Source organism: Oncorhynchus masou, chromosome 23 (assembly GCF_036934945.1).
Source record: "Oncorhynchus masou masou isolate Uvic2021 chromosome 23, UVic_Omas_1.1, whole genome shotgun sequence".
Classification (NCBI taxonomy): Eukaryota; Metazoa; Chordata; class Actinopteri; order Salmoniformes; family Salmonidae; genus Oncorhynchus; species Oncorhynchus masou.
Window position 1 is genome coordinate 55,800,577 of NC_088234.1, and position 27,985 is coordinate 55,828,561.

The following is a 27,985-nucleotide window of genomic DNA, read 5'->3' on the forward strand; positions in this document are numbered from 1 at the left end:
ATGCTCATCACTAAGCTCGAGGCCCTGGGTCTGAACCCCACCCTGTGCAACTGGGTCCTGGACTTCCTGACGAGCCGTCCCCAGGTGGTGAAGGTAGGCAACAACAGCTCCACTACACTGATCCTCAACACGGGGGCCACACAAGGGTGCATGCTCAACCCCCTCCTATACTCCCAGTTTACCCATGACTGCATGGCCATGCACATCTCCAAATCAATCATTAAGTTGGCAGATGACACAACTGTGGTAGGCCTGATTACCAACAACGATGAGACAGCCTACAGAGAGGAGGTGAGGGCCCTGGCAGTGTGATCCCAGGAAAATAACTTCTCCCTCAGTGTCAACAAACTTAAGGAGCTGATCGTAGACAGCAAAGAGAGCACTCGCCCATCGACAGGACCGCAGTGGAGCGGGTGAAAAGTTTCAAGTTTCTCGGCGTGTCCATCACTGACAACCTGAAATGGTCCATCCACACAGACAGTGTGGTGAAGAAGGATCTCAGCCACCCGACCCACGGCCTGTTCACCCCAATACCATCTAGCAGGCAGAGACAGTACAGGTGCATCAAAGCTGGGACCGAAATACTGATAAGACAGCTTCTATCTCCCGGCCATCGGACTGTTAAACAGTCACCACTAGTCATCCTCCACCCAGTACCCTGCCCTGAAATTTAGTCAACGTTACTAGCCGGCTACCACCCAGTACTCAACCCTGCTCCTTAGAGACTGTTGCTCTATGTACATAGTCACTGAACACTGATCACTTTAACTTCACTAGGGTAGGGGGCAGCTTTCGGAATTTTGGACGAAAAGCATGCCCAAATTAAACGGCCTACTACTCAGGCCCAGAAGATATGATATGCATATAGATTTGGATAGAAAACACTCTAAAGTTTCCAAAATAACAGTATAACAGAACTGATTTGGCAGGTGAAAACCTGAGAAAAATCCATTCCAGGAAGTTTTTTGGGGGAAGGTTTGTAGTTTTCTATTCAATGCCATTACAGTATCCATTGACTTAGGACTCAAATGTACAGTTCCTATGCCTTCCATTAGATGTCAACAGTCTTTGGAAATTGTTCCAGGCTTGTATTCTTATAAATGAGGGAGTAAGACCAGTCTGAATGAGTGGACCCTGACGTGTCACAGAGCTTTTTCATGCGCAATCCCGAGAGAGTGCATTTGTTGATTACCTTTTATATTGACAACGTTATTGTCCGGTTGAAATATTATAGATCATTTAGGCTAAAAATAACCTGAGGATTGAATATAAACATCGTTTGACATGTTTCTATGAACTTTACGGATACAATTTGGATTTTTGTCTGCCTGTTTTGACTGCGTTTGAGCCTGTGGATTACTGAAGAAAACGCGCGAACAAAACGGAGGTTTTTGGATATAATGAGACTTTATTGAATAAAAGGAACATTTATTGAGTAAATGAATGTCTTCTGAGTGGAACCATATGAAGATCATTAAAGGTAAGGGATACATTTTATCTCTATTTCTGCGTTTTGTAACGCTTCTGCTTGGCTGGTTACTGTTTGTAATAATTTGTCAACTGGGCTATGTTCTCAAATAATCGTAAGGTATGCTTTCGCCGTAAAGCATTTTTAAACCTCACACCGTGGTTGGATTCACAAGAAGTTAATCTTTAAACCTATGTAAAAAATATGTTTTGTTTTCTGAATTTTTATAATGAGTATTTCTGTATTTGAATTTGGCACTCTGCAATCTCACTGGATGTTGGCCAGATGGGACGCTAGTGTCCCACATACCCTAGAGAGGTTAAGAATGTTTACATAATGTTTTATGTATTTCAGAATATCCTACATAAGAACTACTGCTGTACACACCTTTCTATTAATTTACTGCCCATAATGTCTATACACACCATCATATAAATATATATTTATAATCCGGACTCTGACATTGCTCATTCTAATATTTCTATATTTCTTAATTCCATTCTTGATATTTTGGGGGTTTTGTGTGTATTGTCTCACTCCTTGAAAGCGGCAGCTCTACCCTTTAGCTCAGTGCGGATGTTGCCTGTCATCCATGGCTTCTGGTTGGGGTATGTACGTACAGTAATTGTGGGGATGACATCCTCGATGCACTTATTGATAAAACTAGTCACTGACGTGGTGTACTCCTCTATGCCATCAGAGGAATCCCAGAACATATTCCAGTCTGTGTTATCAAAACAGTCCAGTAGTTTATCATATGCTTCATCTGACCACTTTTTTATAGACCGAATCCCTGGTGCTTCCTGCTTTAATTTTTGCTTGTAAAGCAAGAAACAGGAGGATATAATTATGGTCAGATTTGCCAAATGGAGGGTGATGGAGAGCATTGTACGCATCTGTGTGTGGAGTAAAGGTGGTCTAGAGTTTTTTCCCTCTGGTTGCACATTTATAACATGCTGATAGAAATGAGGTAAAACTGATTTAAGTTTCCCTGCATTAAAGTCCCCGGCCACTAGGAGCACCGCCTCTGGATGAGCATTTTCCTGTTTGTTTATGGCGGTATACAGCTCATTGATGTGTGGTTTTAGTGCCAGCATCAATCTGTGGTGGTATCCAGACAGCTACGAAAAATACAGATGAAAACTCTCTAGGTAGATAGTGTGGTCTACATCTTATCATGAGATACTCTAACTCAGGCGAGAAAAATCTTGAGACTTCCTTAGATATTGTTCACCAGCTGTTGTTTACATATATGCATAGGCCCCCGCCCTGTGTCTTACCAGAGGCTACCGTTCTATCCTGCAGATAGAGTGTGTAACCCGCAAGCTGTATGTTCTTAATAATGTTGTTGTTTACGACTCGGTGAAACATAAGATATTACAGTTTATAATGTCCCGTTGCTAGGATATACATGCTTTCAGTTCGTCCCTTTAATTTTCCATGGATTGAACATTAGCTAGCAGGACGGAAGGCAAAGGCAGATTAGCCACTCGTTGTCTGATACTCGCAAGGCACCCTGATCTTTTTCCGCAAAATCTTTGTTTCCTTCTCCAGTGAATGATGGGGATCTGGGCATGGTCGGGTGTCTGTAGTATATCCCTCCCGTCCGACTCACTGAAGAAAAACTTTTTGTCTAATCTGAGGTGAGTAATCGCAGTTCTGATGTCCAGAAGTTATTTTCGGTCATAAGAGATGGTAGCAGCTACATTATGTACAAACAAGTTATGAACAATGCGAGAAAAAAAAATAGCGTGGTTGGTAAGACGTGGTTGGTAAGAGCCGATAAGGCAGCAGCCTCCCCTCCGGTGTCATCGTCAGATTGTTGTTGTCATGGGCAACAGTCCCCTATGTGACATCTGTATAACCACTAAAGCGCACCAACTATTGTACTTTACTACTTTCCCTACCTGCTAACTCAGTAGAGGTCAGACTAACAGACCAATAACACTGCACTGACAGTCACTGAGGTGAAAGCTCGGCGCAATTTCATTGACATGTTTAGGGTTCTCCTCACATGACATAGACAGACGGGCAGACTCAAAACAGATGCTCAAAACAGACAAGCCACAAGTTCAATCACTTCAATAGCAGTCCTCAGCCACAATCCACTGATACCAACAATGACATCACTCACAACCCTCCCTTTGCAGTAAAGTGATACGACACTCCTCTCATATCTCATTTGACATATGTAACAAGATCAGACAACCATGACTGCTTATGAGTCATATGATGAATGCTAGTCAATCATAATGGGGGGTATGAGAGTGATGGAGATCAATGCTAATGCAGTTGGATCCAATACACACCCTATAGCTTCTTAGTCCACAATGTGTTTAAAATAGTCTTTTATTAGCTCCATCTCATTTCCATGTATTTAGCCAGTAGGATGGGCATGCTATTGGGCTGTGTATTGAACAGGAGAGCACTGGTTTCAAATGTCACCATCTCATAAATAAGTGAAATCAAAGTTTTACCAAGACCACAATCAGGCTATATAGTGGTAGGTGGGAAGAGAGGTCCCATCTGACAGTGAGTGCTTAGCATATCCTAAGCAAACTCTTTGGGAAGAATAAGAGCTTTCAGTAGGTGGAATGTTTATGGCAATGTTGAAGTGGAATGGATTTACTCCAATATTTGACACAAGAAGAAACCAATTCAAAAGAGACGACGCTGAATGTCATCCTCGCTTTCTTGTGTGTTATATGTTCAGGAAAACACCCTCATAGCAGTTAAGCATCACATTAGCCTGCATACTGGATGGATTTTAAATGTATAAGAGCTTTTTTAAGAGAGCTACAGACTACATTAGACATGGTGATGCTTGGAATTGGAATGACTCAGCAGTTTAGAGTGCAGAAATCCAAAGCCAGCATACTAAAGCTTTTACATATAGGGCATTGTTCACACACACAGACATGCACACACCCATGTGCACTTTCTATAAAAGCACCACTTCAGAGAGCAGCAGCAGTCCATAAGCAGGACTTATTGGTCCCAGCCCTAGCCCTGGGGGCAAAGAGCAGACCCTATGCTGAAACTAGTATCACATGACATGAGGGGGGGGGTATTATTGAATGAAACAACATGGAGGCCTAATGGAGGGGGCCTCTAGGGGCTCGTATAGGAAGGTCTCAATGGAGCTGCCAGCTGCTGTTGAGAGCTGGAGGGCATTACTAAGAGACTGGAAACAGCACATATGCTGCTTGTCATCCAAACACATTAGAGCCAAAATGGCAGTCAGCACAAATCAGACTTGAGGTGGGACACATCATGCTGATGCCTTGTCTAGCCTTAGTATACACATTGATACAACACACCTGTCTGCCAGTATTAGCAGCCCCTGCACATTAATAATCTACTTAAGCGCAACGTGGCTCATAAATATTCTATGATTCAAAACAATCCCAATCAAACAAAGATCCATAATCTTACCCAACACACCTGTGTACACACAATCCCTTCACATCCATGTCACAGTGTTGCTTTTCACTAGTGGAAAGTCCAATCATACATTCTGAGAGTCTGTTTATTATTAGATATGGGAATAAATGTTGCACTTATTGACAATGAGAGACTAAAAACAGTGCCACGCACACCTTCCACCGGCCCGTGAAACACATAGCTATGTCAGATAGCAGCAATAAGCAGGGCTAAATATAGCTGTAATGATAGGCCCCATAGTGAGACTGTGGAGACGGAGAAACAGATCAGACTGCCGTCAAAGTCACATCAACCCCACATTACAACCAGCTCTACTGAAACTTTTCAGAGTGGGGTTTGCGGGCCACTCTGACATTCATGTTCTACTGTTTTTTATTTTACCTTTATTTAACTGGGCAAGTCAGTTAAGAACAAATTCTTATTTACAATGACGGCCTAGGAACAGTGGGTTAACTGCCTGTTCAGGGGCAGAAAGGCAGATTTGTACCTTGTCAGCTCGGGGATTTGAACTTGCAACCTTCCGGTTACTAGTTACTTACTTGTTATAGTGATGTTATAACACATTGCTAAACCACAATACAATTCAAAACAATAGACATGAGATTACACTGCCAGGACACTCTGGCAATAAAGGCGTTGAGTTTAAACCAAGCTGTTAAATACTCAGTTGTTCAATGCTCACTCACCTTAAAAATATCAGGTTAGTTGTAAATTCAAGACCTTGAGATACAAGTAAACTCTTGACTCTCAGTGACACAGTTCTGTGATTAAACATGCAACCTTTATGCTGGTGTGGTCTAGTAATGACATCTTATCTGCTCAACTAGACAGTTTTTCATGGCCACCACCATTGCTGGGTATGACTGGTTTGTGCTGCTTTCACACACCGGCCATGACAGATTGTGTGTATTAGAAATACACGTACATATATACACAGACATACACACAACCCGAGTATACCCTGATACTACGAGTTGTGGAGGTCCTCCGTGGGCAGAACCTCTGTGGAGACATTCAGCTGTTGTGGGGTAGTGTGGTACTAAACACAAAGTAGCAAACGCAGCAGGCTGGGACCTACACAGACAGGTGCCAGGGGAACACACACAGAGATATGTGGAAGTGGAGGAGAACGCCTCCATCAGAGCACCAAGGAATGTCCAGCTCACTTACACTATGAAGTGTCAAAACTGGCAATGAATACAATCACAGTCAGAGGAATTCCACTTTTTCTGTACATTTGGGGTGATGGTACAGAGAGCTTAGCGCTGTCTGGGTTATCTATTTCACTTGGCAGACAGTATCACATGTCATTGACAATAACTGGTCTTGGTGGATTATGTATCAAAATCATGTGTATTAAAAGATGCAGTCAGGGAACATAAGCACAACAAATTTGTAACATATTGTACGAATTAGATTCATAACATATCAGACTAATTGCTAACATATATGTTAGCAATTTGTCTGATTGGTTATGCAGTGCCTTCGGAAAGAATTCAGACCCCTTGACTTTATACACTTTGTTACGTTACAGCCTTATTCTAACGTTGATTAAATTTAAAAATTGCTCACTTGATCTAAACACAATACCCCATTATGACAAAGCAAAAACAGGTTTTTAGAAATGTTTGCTAATTAATAAAAAATAAAAAACAGAAATATAACATTTACATAAGCATTCAGACCCCTTTACTCAGTACTTTGTTGAAGCACTTTAGGCAGCGTTTAAAACATTGAGTCTTCTTTGTCATAACGCTACAAGCTTGGCACACCTGTATTTGGGGAGTTTCTCCCATTCTTCTCTGCAGATCCTCTCAACCTCTGTCAGGTTGGATGGGGAGCGTTGCTGCACAGCTAATTTCAGGTTTCTGGCTGGGCCACTCAAGGACATTCAGAGACTTGTCCCGAAGCCACTCCTGCGTTGTCTTGGCAGTGTGCTGAGGGTCGTTGTCCTATTGGAAGGTGAACCTTCACCCCAGTCTGAGGTCCTGAGTGCTCTGGAGCAGGTTTTCATAAAGGATCTCTCTGTACTTTGCTCCATTCATCTTTCCCTCGATCCTGACAAGTCTCCCAGTCCCTGCCGCTGAAAAGCATCCCCACAGCATGAAGCTGCCACCACCATGCTTTACCGTAGGGATGGTGCCAGGTTTCCTCCAGACGTGACACTTGGCATTCAGGCCGAAGTGTTCAATCTTGGTTTCATCAGACCAGAGAATCTGGTTTCTCATGGTCTGAGAGTCTTTATGTACCTTTATGGCCACTACCATAAAGGCCTGATTGGTGGAGTGTTGCAGAGATGGTAGTTCTTCTGGAAGGGTCTCCCATCTCCACAGAGGAACTCTGGAGCTCTGTCAGAGTGACCATTGGGTTCTTGGTTACCTCCCTGACCAAGGCCCTTCTCCCCCGATTGCTCAGTTTGGCCAGGCGGCCAGCTCTAGGAAGAGTCTCGGTAGTTCCAAACTTCTTCCATTCAAGAATGATGGAGGCCACTCTGTTCATGGGGACCTTCAATGCTGAAGAAATGTTTTTGTACCCTTCCCCAGATCTGTGCCTTGACATAATCCTGTCTCGGAGGATGGGGGTATTTGTGTGTAGATTGCTGAGGAATTGTTTTTATTAATCAATTTTAGAATAAGGCTGTAACATAACAAAATGTGGAAAAAGTCAAAGGGTCTGAATACCCCCCGAAGGAACTGTATGTATAGTTTTTTTTTTTTTGAGGACGTAACAGATCATATGAAATGGATGACATAGTACACAAAAACTGGGACCCGTTTTGGCTTGTGAGCACAACTTCCATAACTACTGGCTGAAATTATACAAAAGATCTGGAGCGTCACATTAAGTGCCCTCTAGTACAAATGTGAACAAAAAATAGGAATAATAATACGTCAATGAACAGTTACATAATTCCCATAGTTATTTTATACCACTATTACATAAATGTCTAAGCATAGCATAAACATTCACGGTACAGTAACATCCCCAGGGTTATAACAGTGTGTCTTCTGCATGGCTGGAGAGCAGTAGGGAAAGAGAGCGTTTGTACTATTGGCCTTAGGATGATCGGTTGACAGATGCAGAGCCGTCGGAAAACGTGTGGGGGGGCGGCATTTGCCACAGTATTTTTCAATTATGTGTGGCAGCGCCACACCACTATTGATTTAGTTTAACAAAATATATTGAAGCAAACATTAAAATTGTTGTTTTTTTAGACTGATTTGCCTCATGATTTGTCAGCTCACACACAATTTATCTGTCCTTCACATCAGTGTTGCTTCAGGCTCTTTGCAAGTCGTGGCCAATCAGATTCACAGAAATCGCAGGTTGTGCAGACCGGGCACAAAGCACAAAGCTCAAGGTGTGTTCTTCACTTTCCTCCAGTATTTATTTAACAAGCGTGACAACACATCACTCCCGACAGACACAAGCAAAAACTCTATACATCTAACACTTGAGATCTGACATGCTGTATGGCATGGAAATGAGACCATTTTTCAGTCTGATCAACGGTTGGCTACTATCAACAGCAGCTGCATAGTCTAGCCTACTACATACAGTATGTGCCCTGTCCCTCTGGCCCGGGTAAACAAAGTGGTGACGCTGTGTATTTATAGTCCATTTGATTGTGAAAAAATGTGAATGGGATCACATTTGGGTTATATTCAAACTTGGGCTGACTAGGCAACCCACACTTTTTCAATGCAAAATGATTAACTGGAATGAATCAATAAACACAATAGCTGACATAGATTGAGTAAATGTTTCATTAGGCCTACAGTTACATAGGGCAGGACTACACAATGTCAACCTGGATAAAGCAAGCTCAGCCCTGTGAGTTTTATTGTCCATTTATGATGCTTTCTCTGTGTATAAATATAATTCATATGAACAAGTATAAGGCTGCTGCAGTTTGTCAGGGTTTTTATATTCCCCAAGGTGAGGAGTTTTTCTAAACCATGTGACCTGATTCTAAAAACTTAGGTCCCATCATAGCCCATGTGAAACCTTTTTACAACAGATGAATCATGTCATACCATATAAGATCTAGTTTCACCTGGTTAGGTTACCAGATCAGGAAAATCTATTGGACCCAGAATAGTTTTTCCGCCACAAGGGCTGTAGCAGTCATGACATTTTGTCAACCGGTGATTGTCATGCAAATAACGACCGGTCTCACGGTAATTGATCGTTAATTAACATAAACACGTTTAGCATCTCCTGGCTTCCACGCATAGCCTACAAGCCACAGAATCATACCGTTGGTACATCTACATTTGAAAAGTAAAAAAAAATCTATTTAATATAGCCTATACACGGTAATATAAAGTGGCCATATACCACAGGTGTGGCCATATACCACACCTCCTCTGCCTTATTGCTTAATAATAGTTAGCTGAAAGTCGTGGTATATACCACAACTATGACAAAACATATTTGTACTGTTCTAATTACATTAGCAACCAGTTTATAAGAGCAATAAGGCACCTCGGGGGTTTATGGAATACGGCCAATATACCACGGCTAAGGGCTGTATCCAGGCACTCTGTGTTGCGTGTATAAGAACAGCCCTTAGCCGTGGTATATTGGCCTGTACCCCCTCATGCTTATTGCTTAAATATACCAGTGACTAAACACGACAGTGATGAGAGACAAATAACAACCATTTGAGCCATTGCAATATGCCCATTCTAGAAAATATTATATAAAATAATTTACAAGTGATCCATGTATTGTACTTTATATTCCTTACTCTTCTACAGAAGGACTCAAAGGATTACCCTGAGTAATGACTTCTGTTATTGACATGTTATTGTGGTTATCATGTAAATATTGTATATTTATACACGGTGTCTCCTCTTTCCCAATCACACAGGTGACTTGCGCTCAGAATACCATGGTTAAAGAAAAGTACTACAGCGTAGTAAACTAATGGTACACTTTGAATTAGTATAGTGGTAAACTTTTTAAAGTAAAATGGACTCCTACCTGGAAGAACAGAATTATGAAGTTATTCGGTCAGGTTTACTAGGGTCCACGGTCCAACGAAGGCAAGTGTCAGATGAAGGCAGTTGCTGTCCTGAAGTTGACGTTATCCTCTTGGTATCACCATCGACAAGTTTGTTTCTCTATGTAAGAACGGTTTTCTTTAGAATGTGAACAATAAATGGAAAACGCAACAACAACAAAAATGGCAGAAAGAGAATTATACCGCATTTTCTCACGAAAGCCTTCTAAACTATTATTGTTGTTCAATAACACATTATCTTGAGTATTGACGTTGAAATGTGGTTACAATTCAATTATTGTAATATGCCTAATGTAAAGAACATTGGAAATAACCCCAGGTTTCGCTATAATCTCGTCCCCAGACACTTCCGCTTTATATGCGCAATAGCCTGGGGACGAGGTTAGTTGCACTTTAGTCATGATAAACGCAAACTACAGCATTATCGTGTCAACACCGATACAATGTAATGATAACGTCGAATGATGTTCGGAAGCAACAGTCATACATATCCACGTGTCCGTGTCGTCAAATAATTCAAACGTCCATCAGAAAACAGTTCAGCGGAATTACCAAAGGAGATTAGATGCATGATGCTTTATCATTCCAGCATCCTCCTCTACTTGATGGGCGGAGCGTTCAGACGTCACCTGGACCTCAATAGAGTCCCACGGCGGAGGTGTCATAATACCCATAAAACCTAGCAGTCAAACAGGGAAATGGTTCCAATCGTTTTTCCATCGTTAATTTTTCCCATAAGATATTTCAAAAACACTTAAAATGCTGTATGTGTTTCGTGTAGGCTTACCTTGGCATGACGTTTTGATAACCATGTACTTCTCTCTTGGACAATATTACTTTTATCAATATATTCAGCTCTATTTACTCTCAGATTCGAAAATGCTAATTGATATCAAAGTAGAAAAAACTACAAATCCCTGCAAGCTCCTGCACATCATCTCTAGCTGACACCTTTGCTAACAGGTATTGCGTAAATGTAAAACTTGAACAAGTTTGTAAGTCGCTCTGGATAAGAGCGTCTGCTAAATGACTTAAATGTAAATGTAAATGTAAGTCAGTTTACAGAATTGTCCATTTGAAGAAATGTTGCCAATTTATTCATTACTACATTTAGCTAACATTAGATAATTAATCCAGAGATTCTAACCTATGCCTTGATTCAACAGTCTCGTCCAGATCATCATAGCATTTGTAGTTCTTTATGATAGCCTCATTAGCAGCTAATCAGCATTTCATTTTGGGGGGTAAATACAGGTGAATATATTGATAAAAGTCATATTGAGAGATTCACACGGTTATCATAACATCACGGCAGGGTAAGTCTACACAAAACACAGACCTTATTTTAAGTGTTTCTAAAATCCTATATGGGAAAAATGAGTACGGTAAAATGATTGGAACCATTTCCCTGTTTGACCACTAGGATTTTATGAGTATTATGAGAATTATTACCAAAATACTCAGAGTAATATTATTTGTGAGCATTATTTTGGTTGGCAGGTAGTCTAGTGGTTAGAGTGTTGGGCCAGTAACCAAAAGGTTTCTGGACCAAATCGCCAAGGTAAAATGTGTCATTTTGCCCCTGAACAAGGCAGTGTTCCCCGGTAGGCTGTCATTGTAATTAAGAATTTGTTCTTAACTGACTTGCCTAGTTAAATAAATAAAAATATTGAAAGACTATGACTCATAATGTGGTACTCTATGGTTTGGCAACATCTCTAATCTCAACGTGTGAGATAACAAGTGATGCAAATTATTTCGTTTTAGTAGAACCCCCGTTTGGACGGTTCGATAACAAAAGTAAAAGCCGTTAGAAATGTTGCATATCGTTCCCAATTTGAATAACTAGTCCACATGATCGACAAGAGTCATGATCCATGTTTTTCTGCCTTCCCAAACATTAACCTCAGTCATTCTCGTTAGTGTTGACACTGACGTCACCTGTCATATCTTCATCCTGCCCTCAGTGGAAATGTGCATGCTCGCTAGTATGAGTTTTTACGCACGTATGGGATATACAGTAAGGCAGGCACATGTGTAATCAGAGAGTAAGGTAAAACATTTACATAAAAAACATGATGAAAATAGGGGGTTGGATCATTCGGCACATAAATAATCTCAAACGTTGCTGTATAGTTACATCCCTACCATGGTCCCTACCCCCCACCTTCTCTCTTTCTCTCTAGCTCGCTCTCTCTCACTCGCGCACACAGACACAGTATATGACTCTTTCTGTTCTCACATCAATCATTTTCAGAGGGATAAAAGTGCATGTTTTCGTTCCACTCTTAGCAGTTACCTCTCAAATCCCCTTTGATGATCATCCATGTGAAGGGAAGCTTCTCTTCGTGACATATTAATCTAGTGAGAAACCTGAGAGCTCTCTGGTCTAAACGTTTAAAACCAATAAACGAAGGGAATAACTTACATTCGAATAGATAATACATACATAGAAATTGAGGTTCTGTTGTGGGATCATGTACAGTACAATAAACCAAGTTATTAATGTAATGATATGTCTAATAGAATCTGTTTATTGGTCATGCATCACAATGACCACTAGGTGACAGTGTTAAGCTTCTCCTGACATCACCCCAAGTCAGTCAGTCATCTCACTATCTTCAGCCCACAACAAACTGTATAAAGTGTGTCCCTTTATAAGGACAGAAGGAAATATTGGATGTTCATACCTAGAAGTTTCTCTGAAAACTGTGAAAAGCAATTGCTAGGGGCATCATATGTTTGTCCATTGTGATTATTGACTAAAATGATTGAAATGATACAGTACTGCTGGAGTAGGCTAGCTGGTAGTGGCTGCGATGTTGACACTACACTAATCAAGTCGTTCCGTCGAGTGTAATAGTTTCTACAGTGCTGCTATTCGGGGGCTAGCTGGCTAGCTAGCAGGTTGATTGCGTTACGTTACCTTAATAGAACGTTACCAAAACTCTTGAACGTGCCGTCCTTGGCCAGCTCTCCCGCTATCTCTCTCAGAATGACCTTCTTGATCCAAATCAGTCAGGTTTCAAGACTAGTCATTCAACTGAGACTGCTCTTCTCTGTATCACGGAGGTGCTCCGCACTGCTAAAGCTAACTCTCTCTCCTCTGCTCTCATCCTTCTAGACCTATCGGCTGCCTTCGATACTGTGAACCATCAGATCCTCCTCTCCACCCTCTCCGAGTTGGGCATCTCCGGCGCGGCCCACGCTTGGATTGCGTCCTACCTGACAGGTCGCTCCTACCAGGTGGCGTGGCGAGAATCTGTCTCCTCGCCACGCGCTCTCACCACTGGTGTCCCCCAGGGCTCTGTTCTAGGCCCTCTCCTATTCTCGCTATACACCAAGTCACTTGGCTCTGTCATAACCTCACATGGTCTCTCCTATCATTGCTATGCAGACGACACACAATTAATCTTCTCCTTTCCCCCTTCTGATGACCCGGTGGCGAATCGCATCTCTGCATGTCTGGCAGACATATCAGTGTGGATGACGGATCACCACCTCAAGCTGAACCTCGGCAAGACGGAGCTGCTCTTCCTCCCGGGGAAGGACTGCCCGTTCCATGATCTCGCCATCACGGTTGACAACTCCATTGTGTCCTCCTCCCAGAGCGCTAAGAACCTTGGCGTGATCCTGGACAACACCCTGTCGTTCTCAACCAACATCATGGCGGTGGCCCGTTCCTGTAGGTTCATGCTCTACAACATCCGCAGAGTACGACCCTGCCTCACACAGGAAGCGGCGCAGGTCCTAATCCAGGCACTTGTCATCTCCCGTCTGAATTACTGCAACTCGCTGTTGGCTGGGCTCCCTGCCTGTGCCATTAAACCCCTACAACTCATCCAGAACGCCGCAGCCCGTCTGGTGTTCAACCTTCCCAAGTTCTCTCACGTCACCCCGCTCCTCCGCTCTCTCCACTGGCTTCCAGTTGAAGCTCGCATCCGCTACAAGACCATGGTGCTTGCCTACGGAGCTGTGAGGGGAACGGCACCGCAGTACCTCCAGGCTCTGATCAGGCCCTACACCCAAGCAAGGGCACTGCGTTCATCCACCTCTGGCCTGCTCGCCTCCCTACCATTGAGGAAGTACAGTTCCCGCTCAGCCCAGTCAAAACTGTTCGCTGCTCTGGCCCCCAATGGTGGAACAAACTCCCTCACGACGCCAGGACAGCGGAGTCAATCACCACCTTCCGGAGACACCTGAAACCCCACCTCTTCAAGGAATACCTAGGATAGGATAAGTAATCCTTCTCACCACCCCCCTTAATGATTTAGATGCACTATTGTAAAGTGGCTGTTCCACTGGATGTCAGAAGGTGAATTCACCAATTTGTAAGTCGCTCTGGATAAGAGCGTCTGCTAAATGACTTAAATGTAAATGTATTACAACACTCCCAGGACCTCTATACCAGTACCTGTCAGAGGAAGACTCCAGCCACCCAAGTCATAGACTGTACTCTCTGCTGCCGCACAGCAAGCTGTACCGATGCACCAAGCCTGGAACCAACAGCACCTTAAACAGCTTCTACCCTCAAGCCATAAGACTGATAAATAGTTAGTTAAAGAGTTAACCAAATAGTTTCTTGGAGTATCTGCATTCACCCTATTTGCACTAACTTTTTTGACTCCTCACATATGCTGCTGCTACTGTTTATTATCTATCCTGTTGCCTAGTCACTGTATTCCTAGTTATATGTACTGTTGAAGTCAGAAGTTTACATACACTTAGGTTGGAGTCATTAAAACTTGTTTTTCAACCACTCCACAAATTTCTTGCAATAAACTATAGTTTTAGAAAGTCGGTTAGGACATCTACTTTGTGCATGACACAAGTATTTTTCCAATAATTGTTTACAGACAGATTATTTAACTTATAATTCACTGTATCATAATGGGTCAGAATTCTACCTACACTCAGCTGACTGTGCTTTAAACATCTTGGAAAATTCCAGAAAATTATGTCATGGCTTTAGAAGCTTCTGATAGGCTAATTGACATCATTTGAGATGTACCTGTGGACGTATTTCAAGGCCTACCTTCAAACTTTATTTATCCATTATTTTACCAGGTAAATTGACTGAGAACACATTCTCATTTGCAGCAACGACTTGCAGAATAGTTACAGGGGAGAGGAGGGGGATGAATGAGCCAATTGTAAACTGGGGATTATTAGGTGACTGTGATGATTTGAAGGCCAGGAATTTAGCCAGGACACCAGGGTTAACACCCCTACAATAAGTGCCATGGTATCTTTAATGACCTCAGAGCGTCAGGACACCCGTTTAACATCCCATCTGAAAGACAGCACCCAACACAGGGCAGTGTCAATCACTGCATTTGGGATTTTTTTTTAGACCAGAGGAAAGAGTGCCTCCTACTGGCCATCTAATACCACTTCCAGCAGCATCTGGTCTCTCATTAAGGAACTGACCTGGACCAACCCTGCTTAGCTTCAGAAGCAAGCCAGCAGTGGTATGCAGGGTGGTATGCTGCTGGTGAACTCAGTGCCTCTTTGCTTGACATCATAGGAAAATCCAAAGAAATCAGCCAAGACCTCAGAAAAAAAGCTGTAGACCTCGGCAAGTCTGGTTCATCCTTGGGAGCAATTTCCAAATGCCTGAAGGTAGCACGTTTATCTGTACAAACAATAGTACGCAAGTTTAAACACCATGGGACCACACAGCCATCATACCGCTCAGGGAAGAGACGTGTTCTATCTCCTAGAGATGAAGGTACTTTGGTGTGAAAAGTGCCAATCAATCCCAGAACAACAGCAAAGGACCTTGTGAAAATGCTGGAGGAAACAGGTACAAAAGTATCTATATCCACAGTTAAACGAGTCCTATATCGACATAACCTGAAAGGCCGCTCAGCAAGGAAGAAGCCACTGCTCCAAAACCGCCATAAAAAAGACAGACTATGGTTTGCAACTGCACATGGGGACAAGATCGTACTTTTTGGAGAAATGTCCTCTGGTCTGATGAAACAAAAATAGAACTGTTTGGCCATAAAAACCATCGTTATGTTTGGAGGAAAAAGGGGGAGGCTTGCAAGCCAAAGAACACCATCCCAACTGTGAAACACGGGGGTTGCAGCATCATGTTGTGGGGGTGCTTTGCTGCAGGAGGGACACGTGCACTTCAAAAACTAGATGGCATCATGAGAAGGGAAAATTATGTCGATATATTGAAGCAACATCTCAAGACATCACAAAGCCCTGACCTCAATCCCAAAATTTGTGGGCAAAACTGAAAAAGTATGTGCGAGCAAGGAGGCCTACAAACCTGACTCAGTTACACCAGCTCTATCAGGAGGAATGGGCCAAAATTCACCCAACTTATTGTGGGATGCTTGTGGAAGACCACCCAAAATGTGATGAAAGAAATAAAAGCTGAAAGAAATAATTATCTCTACTATTATTTCGACATTTCACATTCTTAAAATAAAGTGGTGATCCTAACTGACCTAAGGCAGGGATTTTTGTATAGGATTAAATGTCAGGAATTGTGAAAAACTGAGCTTAAATGTTTTTGGCTAAGGTGTATGTAAACTTCTGACTCCAACTGTACATATCTACATCAATTACCTCGTACCCCTACACATGGACTCGGTACTAGTACCCCGTGTATATACCAAAGTTATCGCTACTCATTGTGTATTGTATTCATTATTACGTGTTATTACTTTTCTATTATTGCTCTATTTTCTTTCTCTCTGCATTGTTGGGAAGGGTAAGCATTTCACTGTTTGTCTACACCTGTTGTATCAGACGGCTACAGTATCACGGTCCGCTAATACTAGTAATTGTTTTATTCTTCTGATTTTTCAGGTTGTTGCTGCAGCACTCTCAGCACCCCTACTTCCCGGGGCTATTAGGAAAGGGGAACTGGTTCTCATTGAGGCTGGCAGTACATCACAGGCACATACATTTACAGGCCAGAGCACACATGGATTCAGCCAATACATCTCTCTCTCTCTCTTTACATCATATGTAAAATCAAACCCCCTAATAATGTCACGCCCTGGTCTAAGTATTTTGTGTTTTTCTTCATGTATTGGGTCAGGCCAGGGTGTGGCATGGAGTTTTTGTATTGTGGTGTGTTTTGTCTTGGGGTTTTCGTGTGTATGTATTTGGGATTGTAGCTAGTGGGGTTATCTAGCAAAGTCTATGGCTGTCTGGAGTGGTTCTCAATCGGAGGCAGGTGCTTATCGTTGTCTCTGATTGGGAACCATATTTATGCAGCCATATTCTTTGAGTTTGTCGTGGGTGATTGTCCTGAGTGTCTTGATGTCCTTAGTCTGTGTTAGTTTGCACCAGTTATGGCTGTTTCGGTTTTCACTACGTTATTGTTTTGTAGAGTTTGTGTTTTGGATTCGTGTTACGTTGTGTAAATAAACATGGATCACAATATACGCGCTGCAGTTTGGTCCGACTCTCCTTCACCATTAGAAAACCGTGACAAATAAACACTCTCACAACACCTACTGTTTGTCTGAATTGCATGTTCTGTTTTCATCTAATTGATTGATTGACTGACTGAAGGTGCATATATTTTCTCTGAGTATTTTGGTCTGCTGATGTGGCCTATAAACAGGGGGCTATTGTGAACTGAAGATTAAGAGGAGGAGGTAGAAAGGAGGGGAGAGGAGGGGCAGATAAGGCAGGATTGTAAGAATAGGAGATCAAATAAAAGGAGGGAGAAAGTATAGGCAGCAGAACTTAAAAACAGATACCTTTAAGGAACGGGTGTAAAGGAGAGGGAAAGATGTACAGCTGGCAAGATGCAGAACAGCAAGCGGAATAGCAGAGGATAGAAGCAGAGGATAGAAGCAAGTGAAACTCCGGTAAGATTTCTGAAGCTGTCTGGGAAAATGACTTGTTCCATATAATGACTTCCTCTGTTGATGGCTAATGTCCTCCTGCCCATGTAACTCAATCTGTCTCCTACAGCACAGTAATTGGAAATTATTGCTTTCTTTTGACTGAGCCTCATTGTTTTTTTCTGGATGATTCAAATGACTGGTGAATAATGGAGGGATATTACGCCAAATAAGATAATATGTGTATGCTGTCCAAGCATATATCTATAAGTTATATTTCACTTTCACTCTTCCGTAAGGGTTATTTTACAGTGGATCATATAAAAGGAAATTGTTTTATTTAATTCATTTGATATCCAAGTAGTATACATAAATTGGTCATGTCAAAGAAATAGTTCTGTTTGGTTTATTTGTCCTGCAGGACTGTTAGAAACTTTCTTCTCTCGCGTTCAGCCTGACTATGAACCTGCTCTTTCTGCTGGTCCTGGCTTTTCACCCTGACCTGGCCATGGTGAGTATAACCTTTCTCCTCAATACATTAGGAGGCTGGGACCTGTTCAGGAGAGTGCAATGTTACAGAAGGTTCAGACAGAAATGTTACAGAAGATTGTAGAACAGATATAATTGTTTGTCTGTCACAGTCTATGGTCTGTCATGTCGAATAGTGAATGTTGTCAGCTCTATTCATTATATATCTATTTGCAAAGTTCTACATTTTTGATCTCGTTAAATACGTCTCTAGTAGGACGGAAAGTTGGGACTTTTATACCTTGAAGAACGTTCATAGACGTCGACACATACGTTTCTATCCAGCCAGGCACCTGGTAAAAGTGCATAGCTGAGGAAATCACTTGGTATGTCAAAACATCTGAAGGAAAAATAGTAAGTCTTTACTGAAATAGAACAACTTGATGTAGCATACACATTGAGACATTTTCCCACATGTTGAAATGAGTTGGAGATAAATCAACATTCCTCTGTTTGTTATTGAGATGGATTTGAGTTGGAGTTGTTAGGCAATAAATTCATGTCAAAGGAAAACTCCACCCACAACTAGCTTTTGGTATTTGTGTAATTAGTCCAATGTTCATATAGTAAAAATATATTTTGCATGTCAACAATCAAGTTTAAGATATCACTTTCAAAATATAGAAATCACATGATGCAAAATGCATCACGGTCGTCATATTGATGTGACCAAGGCGCAGCGTGATAAGCATACATTCTTCTTTTAATGAAGGAAAACCACTAAACAAACGTGACACTATATACCACAAGTGCTGACAGGCAACTACACATAGACAATAACTCACAAAACCAACATGGAAAATGGTAACCTAAATAGGATCCCCAATCAGAGACAACGATAAACAGCTGCCTCTGATTGGGAACCAATTCAGGCCACCATAGACCTACCAATACCTAGACATACCAAAACCCCATAGAATTACAAAAACCCTAGACAGGACAAAAACACACATACCCACCCTTGTCACACCCTGACCTGACCAAAATAATATATAAAACATTGATAACTAAGGTCAGGGCGTGACATCATGCCAGCTGTATTTCTGTATTTTGAAAGTGATATATCTTGAAAACTTGATTGCTGACATGCAAAACATTTTGGGGACTATATCAACTATATCACTAATGAAAGAATTGGGCTTTGTGAGCTGAAGGAGCTAAAGGAGCTGAGGCTCCAGTATTTTGGGTCACAACCCACTGGGCACAGACGTCAATGTGCATTCCACATTATTTCAACGTAATTTCATTGAAACGTCATTTCATAGAAACAATGTTTATTCAACCAGTGTGTGCCCAGTGTGTGCCCAGTGGGAATGCACCTGTTTCTCATCAGGTGCATTCAGGGCAGATGTGGGTCTGGCTCAGACTACAAAGACCATAGTAGTGGATTGAGGATAGTGGGGATTTGGGGGGTTTGGAGCACCCCCCCCCCCCCTCTTGCAGTGGGGGCTATTCTATGCCAGTCAGGGTTTCATACACTACAGGGGTTATAGAGGAGACAAGTCATCGATTTACATAGCTTCAATACGAACAGTGAAAGGACTAGAATTATCTTGAAATTATTTGCTATCAGTGGCAGACTGTCAGGCATGTACATATTTATCATGGTTGAAGATAAATCAGAAAATTTGGGAGAGGTTCTGACTGTTGCTTGGCCTCTATTTGTCTGAGAACCCAACCAACCAAAATATAATTCAACACAAAGTCTGTTTTCAAAACAGAGAAGTTAAGTTATCTACTCATGTTGAGTGGTTAGGCCCTACAATATGTTGTACTAGTACAGCATTTTCAAAAGAACACAGCATTAAAAGACAAACACATGTTCAAGGTTTATTCCATGTTACAAACTGATAACAGACTAGTCTGTCTCTTTTTGCCCCCTGAATTCTATGTGTTCCAGGGAGGCAGAGCCCAGCGCAAACAATGGCAGGCTGAGAGCAGACTGAGACCATATCTGGGTAGAGTGGACCCAGGTGAGATACAGTTGAAGTCGGAAGTCTACATACACCTTAGTCAAATACATTTAAACTCAGTTTTTCACAATTCCTGACATTTAATCAGAGTAAAAATTCCCTGTCGGTTAAGATCAACACTTTATTTTAAGAATGTGAAATGTCAGAATAATAGAAGAGAGAATGATTTATTTCAGCTTTTATTCCTTTCATCACATTCCCAGTGGGTCAGAAGTTTACATACACTCAATTAGTATTTGGTAGCATTGCCTTTGAATTGTTTAACTTTAGTCAAACATTTTGGGTGGCCTTCCACAAGCTTCCCACAATAAGTCGGATGAATTTTGGCTCATTCCTCCTGACAGAGCTGGTGTAACTGAGTCAGGTTTGAATTTTCCAAGCTGTTTTCTAAAGGCACAGTCAACTTACTTTATGTAAACTTCTGACGCACTGGAATTGTGATACAGTGAAATAATTTGTCTGTAAACAACTGTTGGAAAAAGGACTTGTGTCATGCATGTTCTAACCGACTTACCAAAACTATAGTTTATGAAGTGGTTGAAAATCGAATCTTAATGACACCAACCTAAGTGTATGTAAACTTCCGACTTCAACTGTAAGTCTGCCATCATTAACCCTAAGAGCGCCAAATTGGTAATGTTGGCAAAGAGGCACTGTCTGTCAAGCAGTAACACTTTCTCTTTTATTAACCTTTTGTAACACAAGTAAATGGTTTTAATGCCCCCAAATTAACATATCTTTTAACATTTGCACACATTTATAGTGAAATTGGATGTTTAATACACGTTGACCTTGTTTGTTTAGACTGCAAATAACCCCATTGTAGTTCTGTATCGACTGATTTTATGTTCAAAGCATGAAGTCTCTTCCACCTCCCTCCCTCTCCATTTCTCCATCTATCCATATGCAAGTCCTACTATGTGAGCTTCTGAAGTGTCACAGTCCAATGGGCTCCTGGTGCCAGGTGGTGCAGGACAACGGAGTCCTCTTCCCAAAGTGTGTGTGTCCTAAGATATGCCCACGGTAGGGCCACACCACAAACTTAATTAAGTTGTATTCAAGTGATAAAGAAAGGTGCCTTGCACTACAGTATGTCATTGTGCTTGTAATGACCTATGTGTGCAGGCAGGGGGCACCAGTGTGCAGTGTTCTGGGAAAGACCTATGGGAACGAGTGTCTGCTGCATAGACAAGCCTGCCGCAAGAGACGTCACATTGGACTGGCTCATAAAGGGCCTTGTCTGGGTAGGACTCACAAACACACACAGTACTGCAGTACTATACCTACATAATAAGTATTCTTCAAGGTCAGGTTCCACTTCATGCTTGCTTATATTTGTTTCCAAGTTCCCAAGGCAAACTGTACAGAGGAGGAGTATGGCCAGTTCCCATACCGCCTCATGGACTGGTTCCTCCTATTGAGTCGCATGGGAGAGTCCTACGCCCCCTACGCCCCGCCTCAGAGCTGCCTGAGCCACACCCAGCGCTCCCAACTAGCCCAGGTAACAGAAAAGACAGAGGAATAGAGCTGGGCTACTATGGTCCTGGAGGGCTGCAGTGTTCGCAAGATCTACCGCACCTGATTACACTTATCATGAACTAACTTGAAGAGCATGAAGAGCACTTTGGCATAAGAGCACTTTGATTTGTGTTGTGGTGTGAAATTGTTACAGTTACCTGGAGCAGATGTCATTTAAGGTTAAAAAGCTTGTGTGTAGCTTATTGTGTGGTCTTCCACTACTCAGAATGAGGGAGCATTCAGGAACCCCAGTATAAATAGACAGTCAATAATCACTAAATGATTCAATAAGAAAGATAACTGGGTGGTAATATTATATCCTCATTCCTGCCTTCCTGACCTCTAGCCCTCCCTTTATCTATTCAACTAACCACATCTTTAACCCAGCTTTGTCCTCCTCCCTCTCTCTCTAGACTGTTCATCCTCATTTTAGGTAAATTGGCATTAGGAGTGCTGGGGTGAATAGCTCATGGTTGTCATTCAATATTTCCCTGCTTCGATGTCTCCTCTCTCTCCTGAATTGTATAGAGGAGGTTTGGCCTGCTGGACAAGAACAAGGATGGAAAGCTGAGCCGGAAAGACCTGAGGAAGCTACGCTACAAAAGAATGCCTCTAGAGCACTGTGCTACCTCCTTCTTCCAGTGAGCACCACTCTGAATACACACTTACACTTAATCTTTCTTGTCCTCTATGCACCGCATACAAATTACGACATGTCCAAATCCCCATTATGTTTATCCCTGTCTTTATCAGTTGCCAACTGTCAATATACTAATATCAGTCGATACAGGAAATCAATTCAAATTCAACTGATAATTTGAGAACGTCATGGAAAAATTTGAAATTGGGGGCAATGACCTATTTGTAAAGAGAAGGTCAAATGATTTCCTTAATGTAAAGGATTAAAATGTCAATCGCCCCCTTTCCATGTTGCACCTCCCATCCTCATGTTCTCTCTGCACCCCATCCTCAGCAGACATCATCTGTGCCAACCCCCTTCCTGTGAGTCCGCCCTCTCCCTCTACTACTCAGCCAACCCACCTCCCCACTCATCACACTCTCCTCTCTATCTCATCCATCCCTCTAACACTCCCTCCTCCATACCCCATGTCCTCATCCCTCTCTTTCCTCCATACTAAGTATATTCTCTCTCTCTCTCTCTCTCTCTCTCTCTCTCCACCCCTCTCCCGCCTCAGTCGTAAAGCTGGTGTGTATTGCCAGTCTGCAGTGACAGGTTTTGTGGGAGTGGGGCTGGCTAGCTCAATGTCAACCTATTCCCAGCGATGATAATGTTTATTACCCACTGTGCTTCCCGCTGTGTGTGGATTAGCACAAATGGAAACGGTACCCTTCAAAGATAATGTTTCTGTGTGGGTGAAGACAAATGTCAGTCTGTTCATATTGTATGCAGATGTGTTGGTTTGCGTTTGCGTGTGTGTGTGCATGCATGCATGTGTGTGTGTGTATTTGCAATAGTAGGTTTGTTTATGTGTATTTGTATTTATTAAGGATCTAAGGCAGCAGCTACTCTTCCTGGGGTGCAGCAACATAAAGGCTTTTCATACCACTTTTCACAACACTTTTTTTTTTCACAACACTTTTCACAACATATTAAGTGTGTGCCCTCTGGCCACTACTCTACTACCGCATATCTACAATACAATACAATACAAGTAGAGTGAGTGTGTTATCATGTGTAAGAATTTGTTCTTAACTGACTTGCCTAGTAAAATAAAGGTAAAATAAAATAAAAAAAGTAGGCTTATATTGAAGAAATGGCAAAAAGGATTTTCCATCCAAGTTGTCAGACCCAGGTGGCTTGTCATTGTCACCTTTAATTTTATTTAAGGTGCTCCAAAGCTTTTTACTATCATTCTTTATATAATTTATCTTTGTTTCATAGTATAGTTTCTTCTTCTTTTTATTCATTTTAGTCACACAATTTCTCAATTTGCAGTACGTTTGCCAATTGTTTGTGCAGCCAGACTTATTTGCCATTCCTTTTGCCTCATCCCTCTCAACCATAACATTTTTCAATTCCTCATTAATCCACATTGATTCAACAGTTTTTACAGTCACTTTTTTAATAGGTGCATATGCTTATTAATGACTGGAATAAGCAATTTCATAAATGAGTCAAGTGCAGCGTCTGGTTTCCCCACAGATCAGAAAATATTCTCATCAACATAGGAATCACCACAAAACATATTGTATGGCCACTACACTATATTAGGCCCAGCCTTTTGAACTTTGGTTTTCCTAGACATGGCTACTATATTGTGATCACTACATCTGATGGATTTGGATACCTTTAAAGCATTAGTAAAGATGTGATCAATACATGTTGATGATTTCATTCCTGTGCTGTTTGTTACTACCCTGGTAGGTTGATTGATAACCAGAACCAGGTTGCAGGCACTGGTTACAGTTTGAAGCTTTTTTTTGAGTGGACAGTTTGATGAAAGCCAGTCAATGTTAAGGTCACTCAGAAAATATAGCTCTCTGTTGATATCACATACATTATCAAGCATTTCACAAATATTGTCCAGACACTGACTGTTAGCATTTGGTGGTCTATAGCATCTTCCCACAAGAATGGGCTTTAGGTGAGGCAGATGAACCTGTAGCCATATTACTTCAACCGTATTTAACAGTAGATCCTCTCTAGGCTTTACAGGAATGTAGTTCTGAATATAGACTGCAACACCGCCCCTATTGTCATTTCTGTATTTTTTATAACCATGTAATGCTACAACTGTATCATCATCACTGTAAGCTCTCCTTCCAGACTCATATTAAACATCTCCAATCCAAAATGAAATCTAGAATCGGCTTCCGATTTCACAACAAAGCCTCCTTCACTCACGGCGCCAAACATACCCTCGTAAAACTGACTATCCTACCAATCCTCGACATCTGCGATGTCATTTACAAAACAGCCAATACTCTACTCAGCAAACTGGATGCAGTCTATCACAGTGCCATCTGTTTTGTCACCAAAGCCCCTTATACCACCCACCACTGCAACCTGTATGCTCTAGTCTGCTGGCCTTCGCTACACCCTGGCTCCAGGTCATCAAATCAAATCAAATGTATTTATATAGCCCTTCGTACATCAGCTAATATCTCAAAGTGCTGTACAGAAACCCAGCCTAAAACCCCAAACAGCAAGCAATGCAGGTGTAGAAGCATGGTGGCTTGGAAAAACTCCCTAGAAAGGCCAAAAACCTAGGAAGAAACATAGAGAGGAACCAGGCTATGTGGGGTGGCCAGTCCTCTTCTGGCTGTGCCGGGTGGAGATTATAACAGAACATGGCCAAGATGTTCAAATGTTCATAAATGACCAGCATGGTCCAATAATAATAAGGCAGAACAGTTGAAACTGGAGCAGCCGTACGGCCAGGTGGACTGGGGACAGCAAGGAGTCATCATGTCAGGTAGTCCTGAGGCATGGTCCTAGGGCTCAGGTCCTCCGAGAGAGAGAAAGAAAGAGAGAAAGAGAGAATTAGAGAGAGCACACTTAAATTCACACAGGACACCGAATAGGACAGGAGAAGTACTCCAGATATAACAAACTGACCCTAGCCCCCGACACATAAACTACTGCAGCATAAATACTGGAGGCTGAGACAGGAGGGATCAGGGGACACTGTGGCCCCATCTGAGGACACCCCCGGACAGGGCTAAATAGGAAGGATATAAACCCACCCACTTTGCCAAAGCACAGCCCCCACTCCACTAGAGGGATATCTTCAACCACCAACTTACCATCCTGAGACAAGGCTGAGTATAGCCCACAAAGATCTCCGCCACGGCACAACCCAAGGGGGGGCGCCAACCCAGACAGGATGATCACATCAGTGACTCAACCCACTCCGTTGACGCACCCCTCCCAGGGACGGTATGAGAGAGCCCCAGAAAGCCAGTGACTCTGCCCCTGTAATAGGATTAGAGGCAGAGAATCCCAGTGGAAAGAGGGGAACCGGCCAGGCAGAGACAGCAAGGGCGGTTCGTTGCTCCAGAGCCTTTCCGTTCACCTTCCCACTCCTGGGCCAGACTATACTCAATCATATGACCCACTGAAGAGATGAGTCTTCAGTAAAGACTTAAAGGTTGAGACCGAGTTTGCGTCTCTGACATGGGTAGGCAGACCGTTCCATAAAAATGGAGCTCTATAGGAGAAAGCCCTGCCTCCAGCTGTTTGCTTAGAAATTCTAGGGACAATTAGGAGGCCTGTGTCTTGTGACCGTAGCGTACTTGTAGGTATGCACAGCAGGACCAAATCAGAGAGATAGGTAGGAGCAAGCCCATGTAATGCTTTGTAGGTTAGCAGTAAAACCTTGAAATCAGCCCTTGCTTTGACAGGAAGCCAGTGTAGGGAGGCTAGCACTGGAGTAATATGATCAATTTTTTTGGTTCTAGTCAGGATTCTAGCAGCCGTATTTAGCACTAACTGAAGTTTATTTAGTGCTTTATCCGGGTAGCCGGAAAGTAGAGCATTGCAGTAGTCTAACCTCGAAGTGACAAAAGCATGGATTAATTTTTCTGCATCATTTTTGGACAGAAAGTTTCTGATTTTTGCAATGTTACGTAGATGGAAAAAAAGCTGTCCTTGAAATGGTCTTGATATGTTCTTCAAAAGAGAGATCAGGGTCCAGAGTAACGCCGAGGTCCTTCGAGGTCATCTATAAGTCTATGCTAGGTAAAGCTCCGCCTTTTCTCAGCTCACTGGTCACCATAACAACACCCACCCGTAGCAAGCACTCCAGCAGGTATATGTCACTGGTCATCCCCAAAGCCTACACCTACTTTGGCCGCCTTTCCTTCAGGTTCTCTGCTGCCAATGACTGGAATGAATTGCAAAAATGGATGAAATTGGAGACCTGCATTTCCCTCACTAACTTTAAACATCAGCTAGCCGATTGCTGCAGCTGTACATAGCCCATCTGTAAATAGCCCACCCAATCTATCTACCTCATCCCCGTATTGTTTTTATTTACTTTTCTGCTCTTTTGCAGAAAATATATATATATATATATATATATATATATATATATATATATATATATATATATATATATATTAAACATGTATTATTTAAGTGAGTTTCAGAGATAGTCAGAATATGAATGTTGTCTGTTACTAGCAAGTTATTAGTGCCATGAACATTGTTTCTTAGGCTGCATACAGTATGTTTAATGTGGGCTATTTTTAGCACTTTTCTGGGATGCTAGATTGTTTTTATTGCTTTACTGGGTAACCTATCAGCAGTAGACATGACAATGTTATTTATGTTTGAGCTGATAGTGCAGGGTGAGCTGCACAGTGGGGCAAACCTCCTCAGTGCTAACAGTATAACTCTGGTTCATAGGCACATGATTACTGTATACAATAGCTGTGGGATCGACTGAGGCATTCAGGGGAGTTAGAGGGACATAAATTAGGTTACTTACATTGTGACTGTCAACACCCCTGGGATAATGTACATTTGCTGCAGCATTACAACAACGACACATTGGTAGGGATTATCTGAGCTGGACTTGGGTCATTGATAAGTCATGACCCAAGCCCGGCCAGCAGTCAAGATGATTTGGATGGACTCCGTCATTCCTGTAGAGTCTTGCATCTTGTATCTTCTGTTTCCAAAAGGTGTCGAAGTTATCTATAAATGTTCTTCCAACAGAGCTACAGTAATCTTTTATGTGGTATTGTGTATGTTTATTCTCTGCATACAGGTCGTGTGACCATAACAAGAACACTAAGGTGACCCTGCATGAATGGATCTCCTGTCTGGTGGATCGCTCAGAGATCTGGTTCCACAGCTTCATGTGTGGGTGCAATCCCTTAACTTCACTATCCAAACTATGCAACATTATCAAATCAAATCAAATTGTATTTGTCACATTCTTTGTAAACAACAGGTGTAGACTAACAGTGGAATGAGTACTTATGGGCCCTTCCCAATAACACGTAATAATAAATACACAATGAGCAACGATAACTTGGCTGTATACACGGAGTACCAGTACCATTACCCTTAAAACCTAGTGAGTAATTTGTTTCGTCTTTAATTGAACTAAATTTGATTACAGCAAATGCTTTGATTACAACAATTGATTATAGCAAATGTTTCTTTCTCTCTCTGACAGCTATGAAAATGGGATCCGGTAAGCTGTGTCCCATGAAGACTGACAACCACCTTTGA

General features: G+C 42.1%; 2 protein-coding genes across 4 annotated transcripts in view; one reads left to right on the top strand and one right to left on the bottom strand.

Moving 5' to 3' along the window:
- Window positions 1–10,531, bottom strand: part of ccser2a (coiled-coil serine-rich protein 2a) — a 73,153-nt gene extending 62,622 nt beyond the window's left edge. Inside the window, exons 1-2 of one of the 3 annotated variants that reach the window (XM_064932573.1) lie at window positions 10,494–10,531; window positions 9,902–10,041 (exon numbers count right to left, since the gene is read on the bottom strand). The gene's annotated coding sequence lies outside the window, so the exon portion shown is untranslated. Of the gene's footprint in view, window positions 1–9,901 lie in introns of all 3 variants that reach the window. The other 2 variants (XM_064932572.1, XM_064932574.1) reach the window with 2 other exon arrangements.
- Window positions 1–27,985, top strand: LOC135510129 (SPARC-like). The gene is made up of 10 exons (XM_064930910.1): window positions 1–54; window positions 178–308; window positions 18,215–18,272; window positions 20,190–20,262; window positions 21,174–21,285; window positions 21,388–21,506; window positions 21,609–21,763; window positions 22,309–22,421; window positions 27,516–27,610; window positions 27,930–27,985. The coding sequence occupies exons 1-10, from the start codon at window positions 1–3 to the stop codon at window positions 27,983–27,985; spliced, it is 966 nt and encodes a 321-aa protein (XP_064786982.1).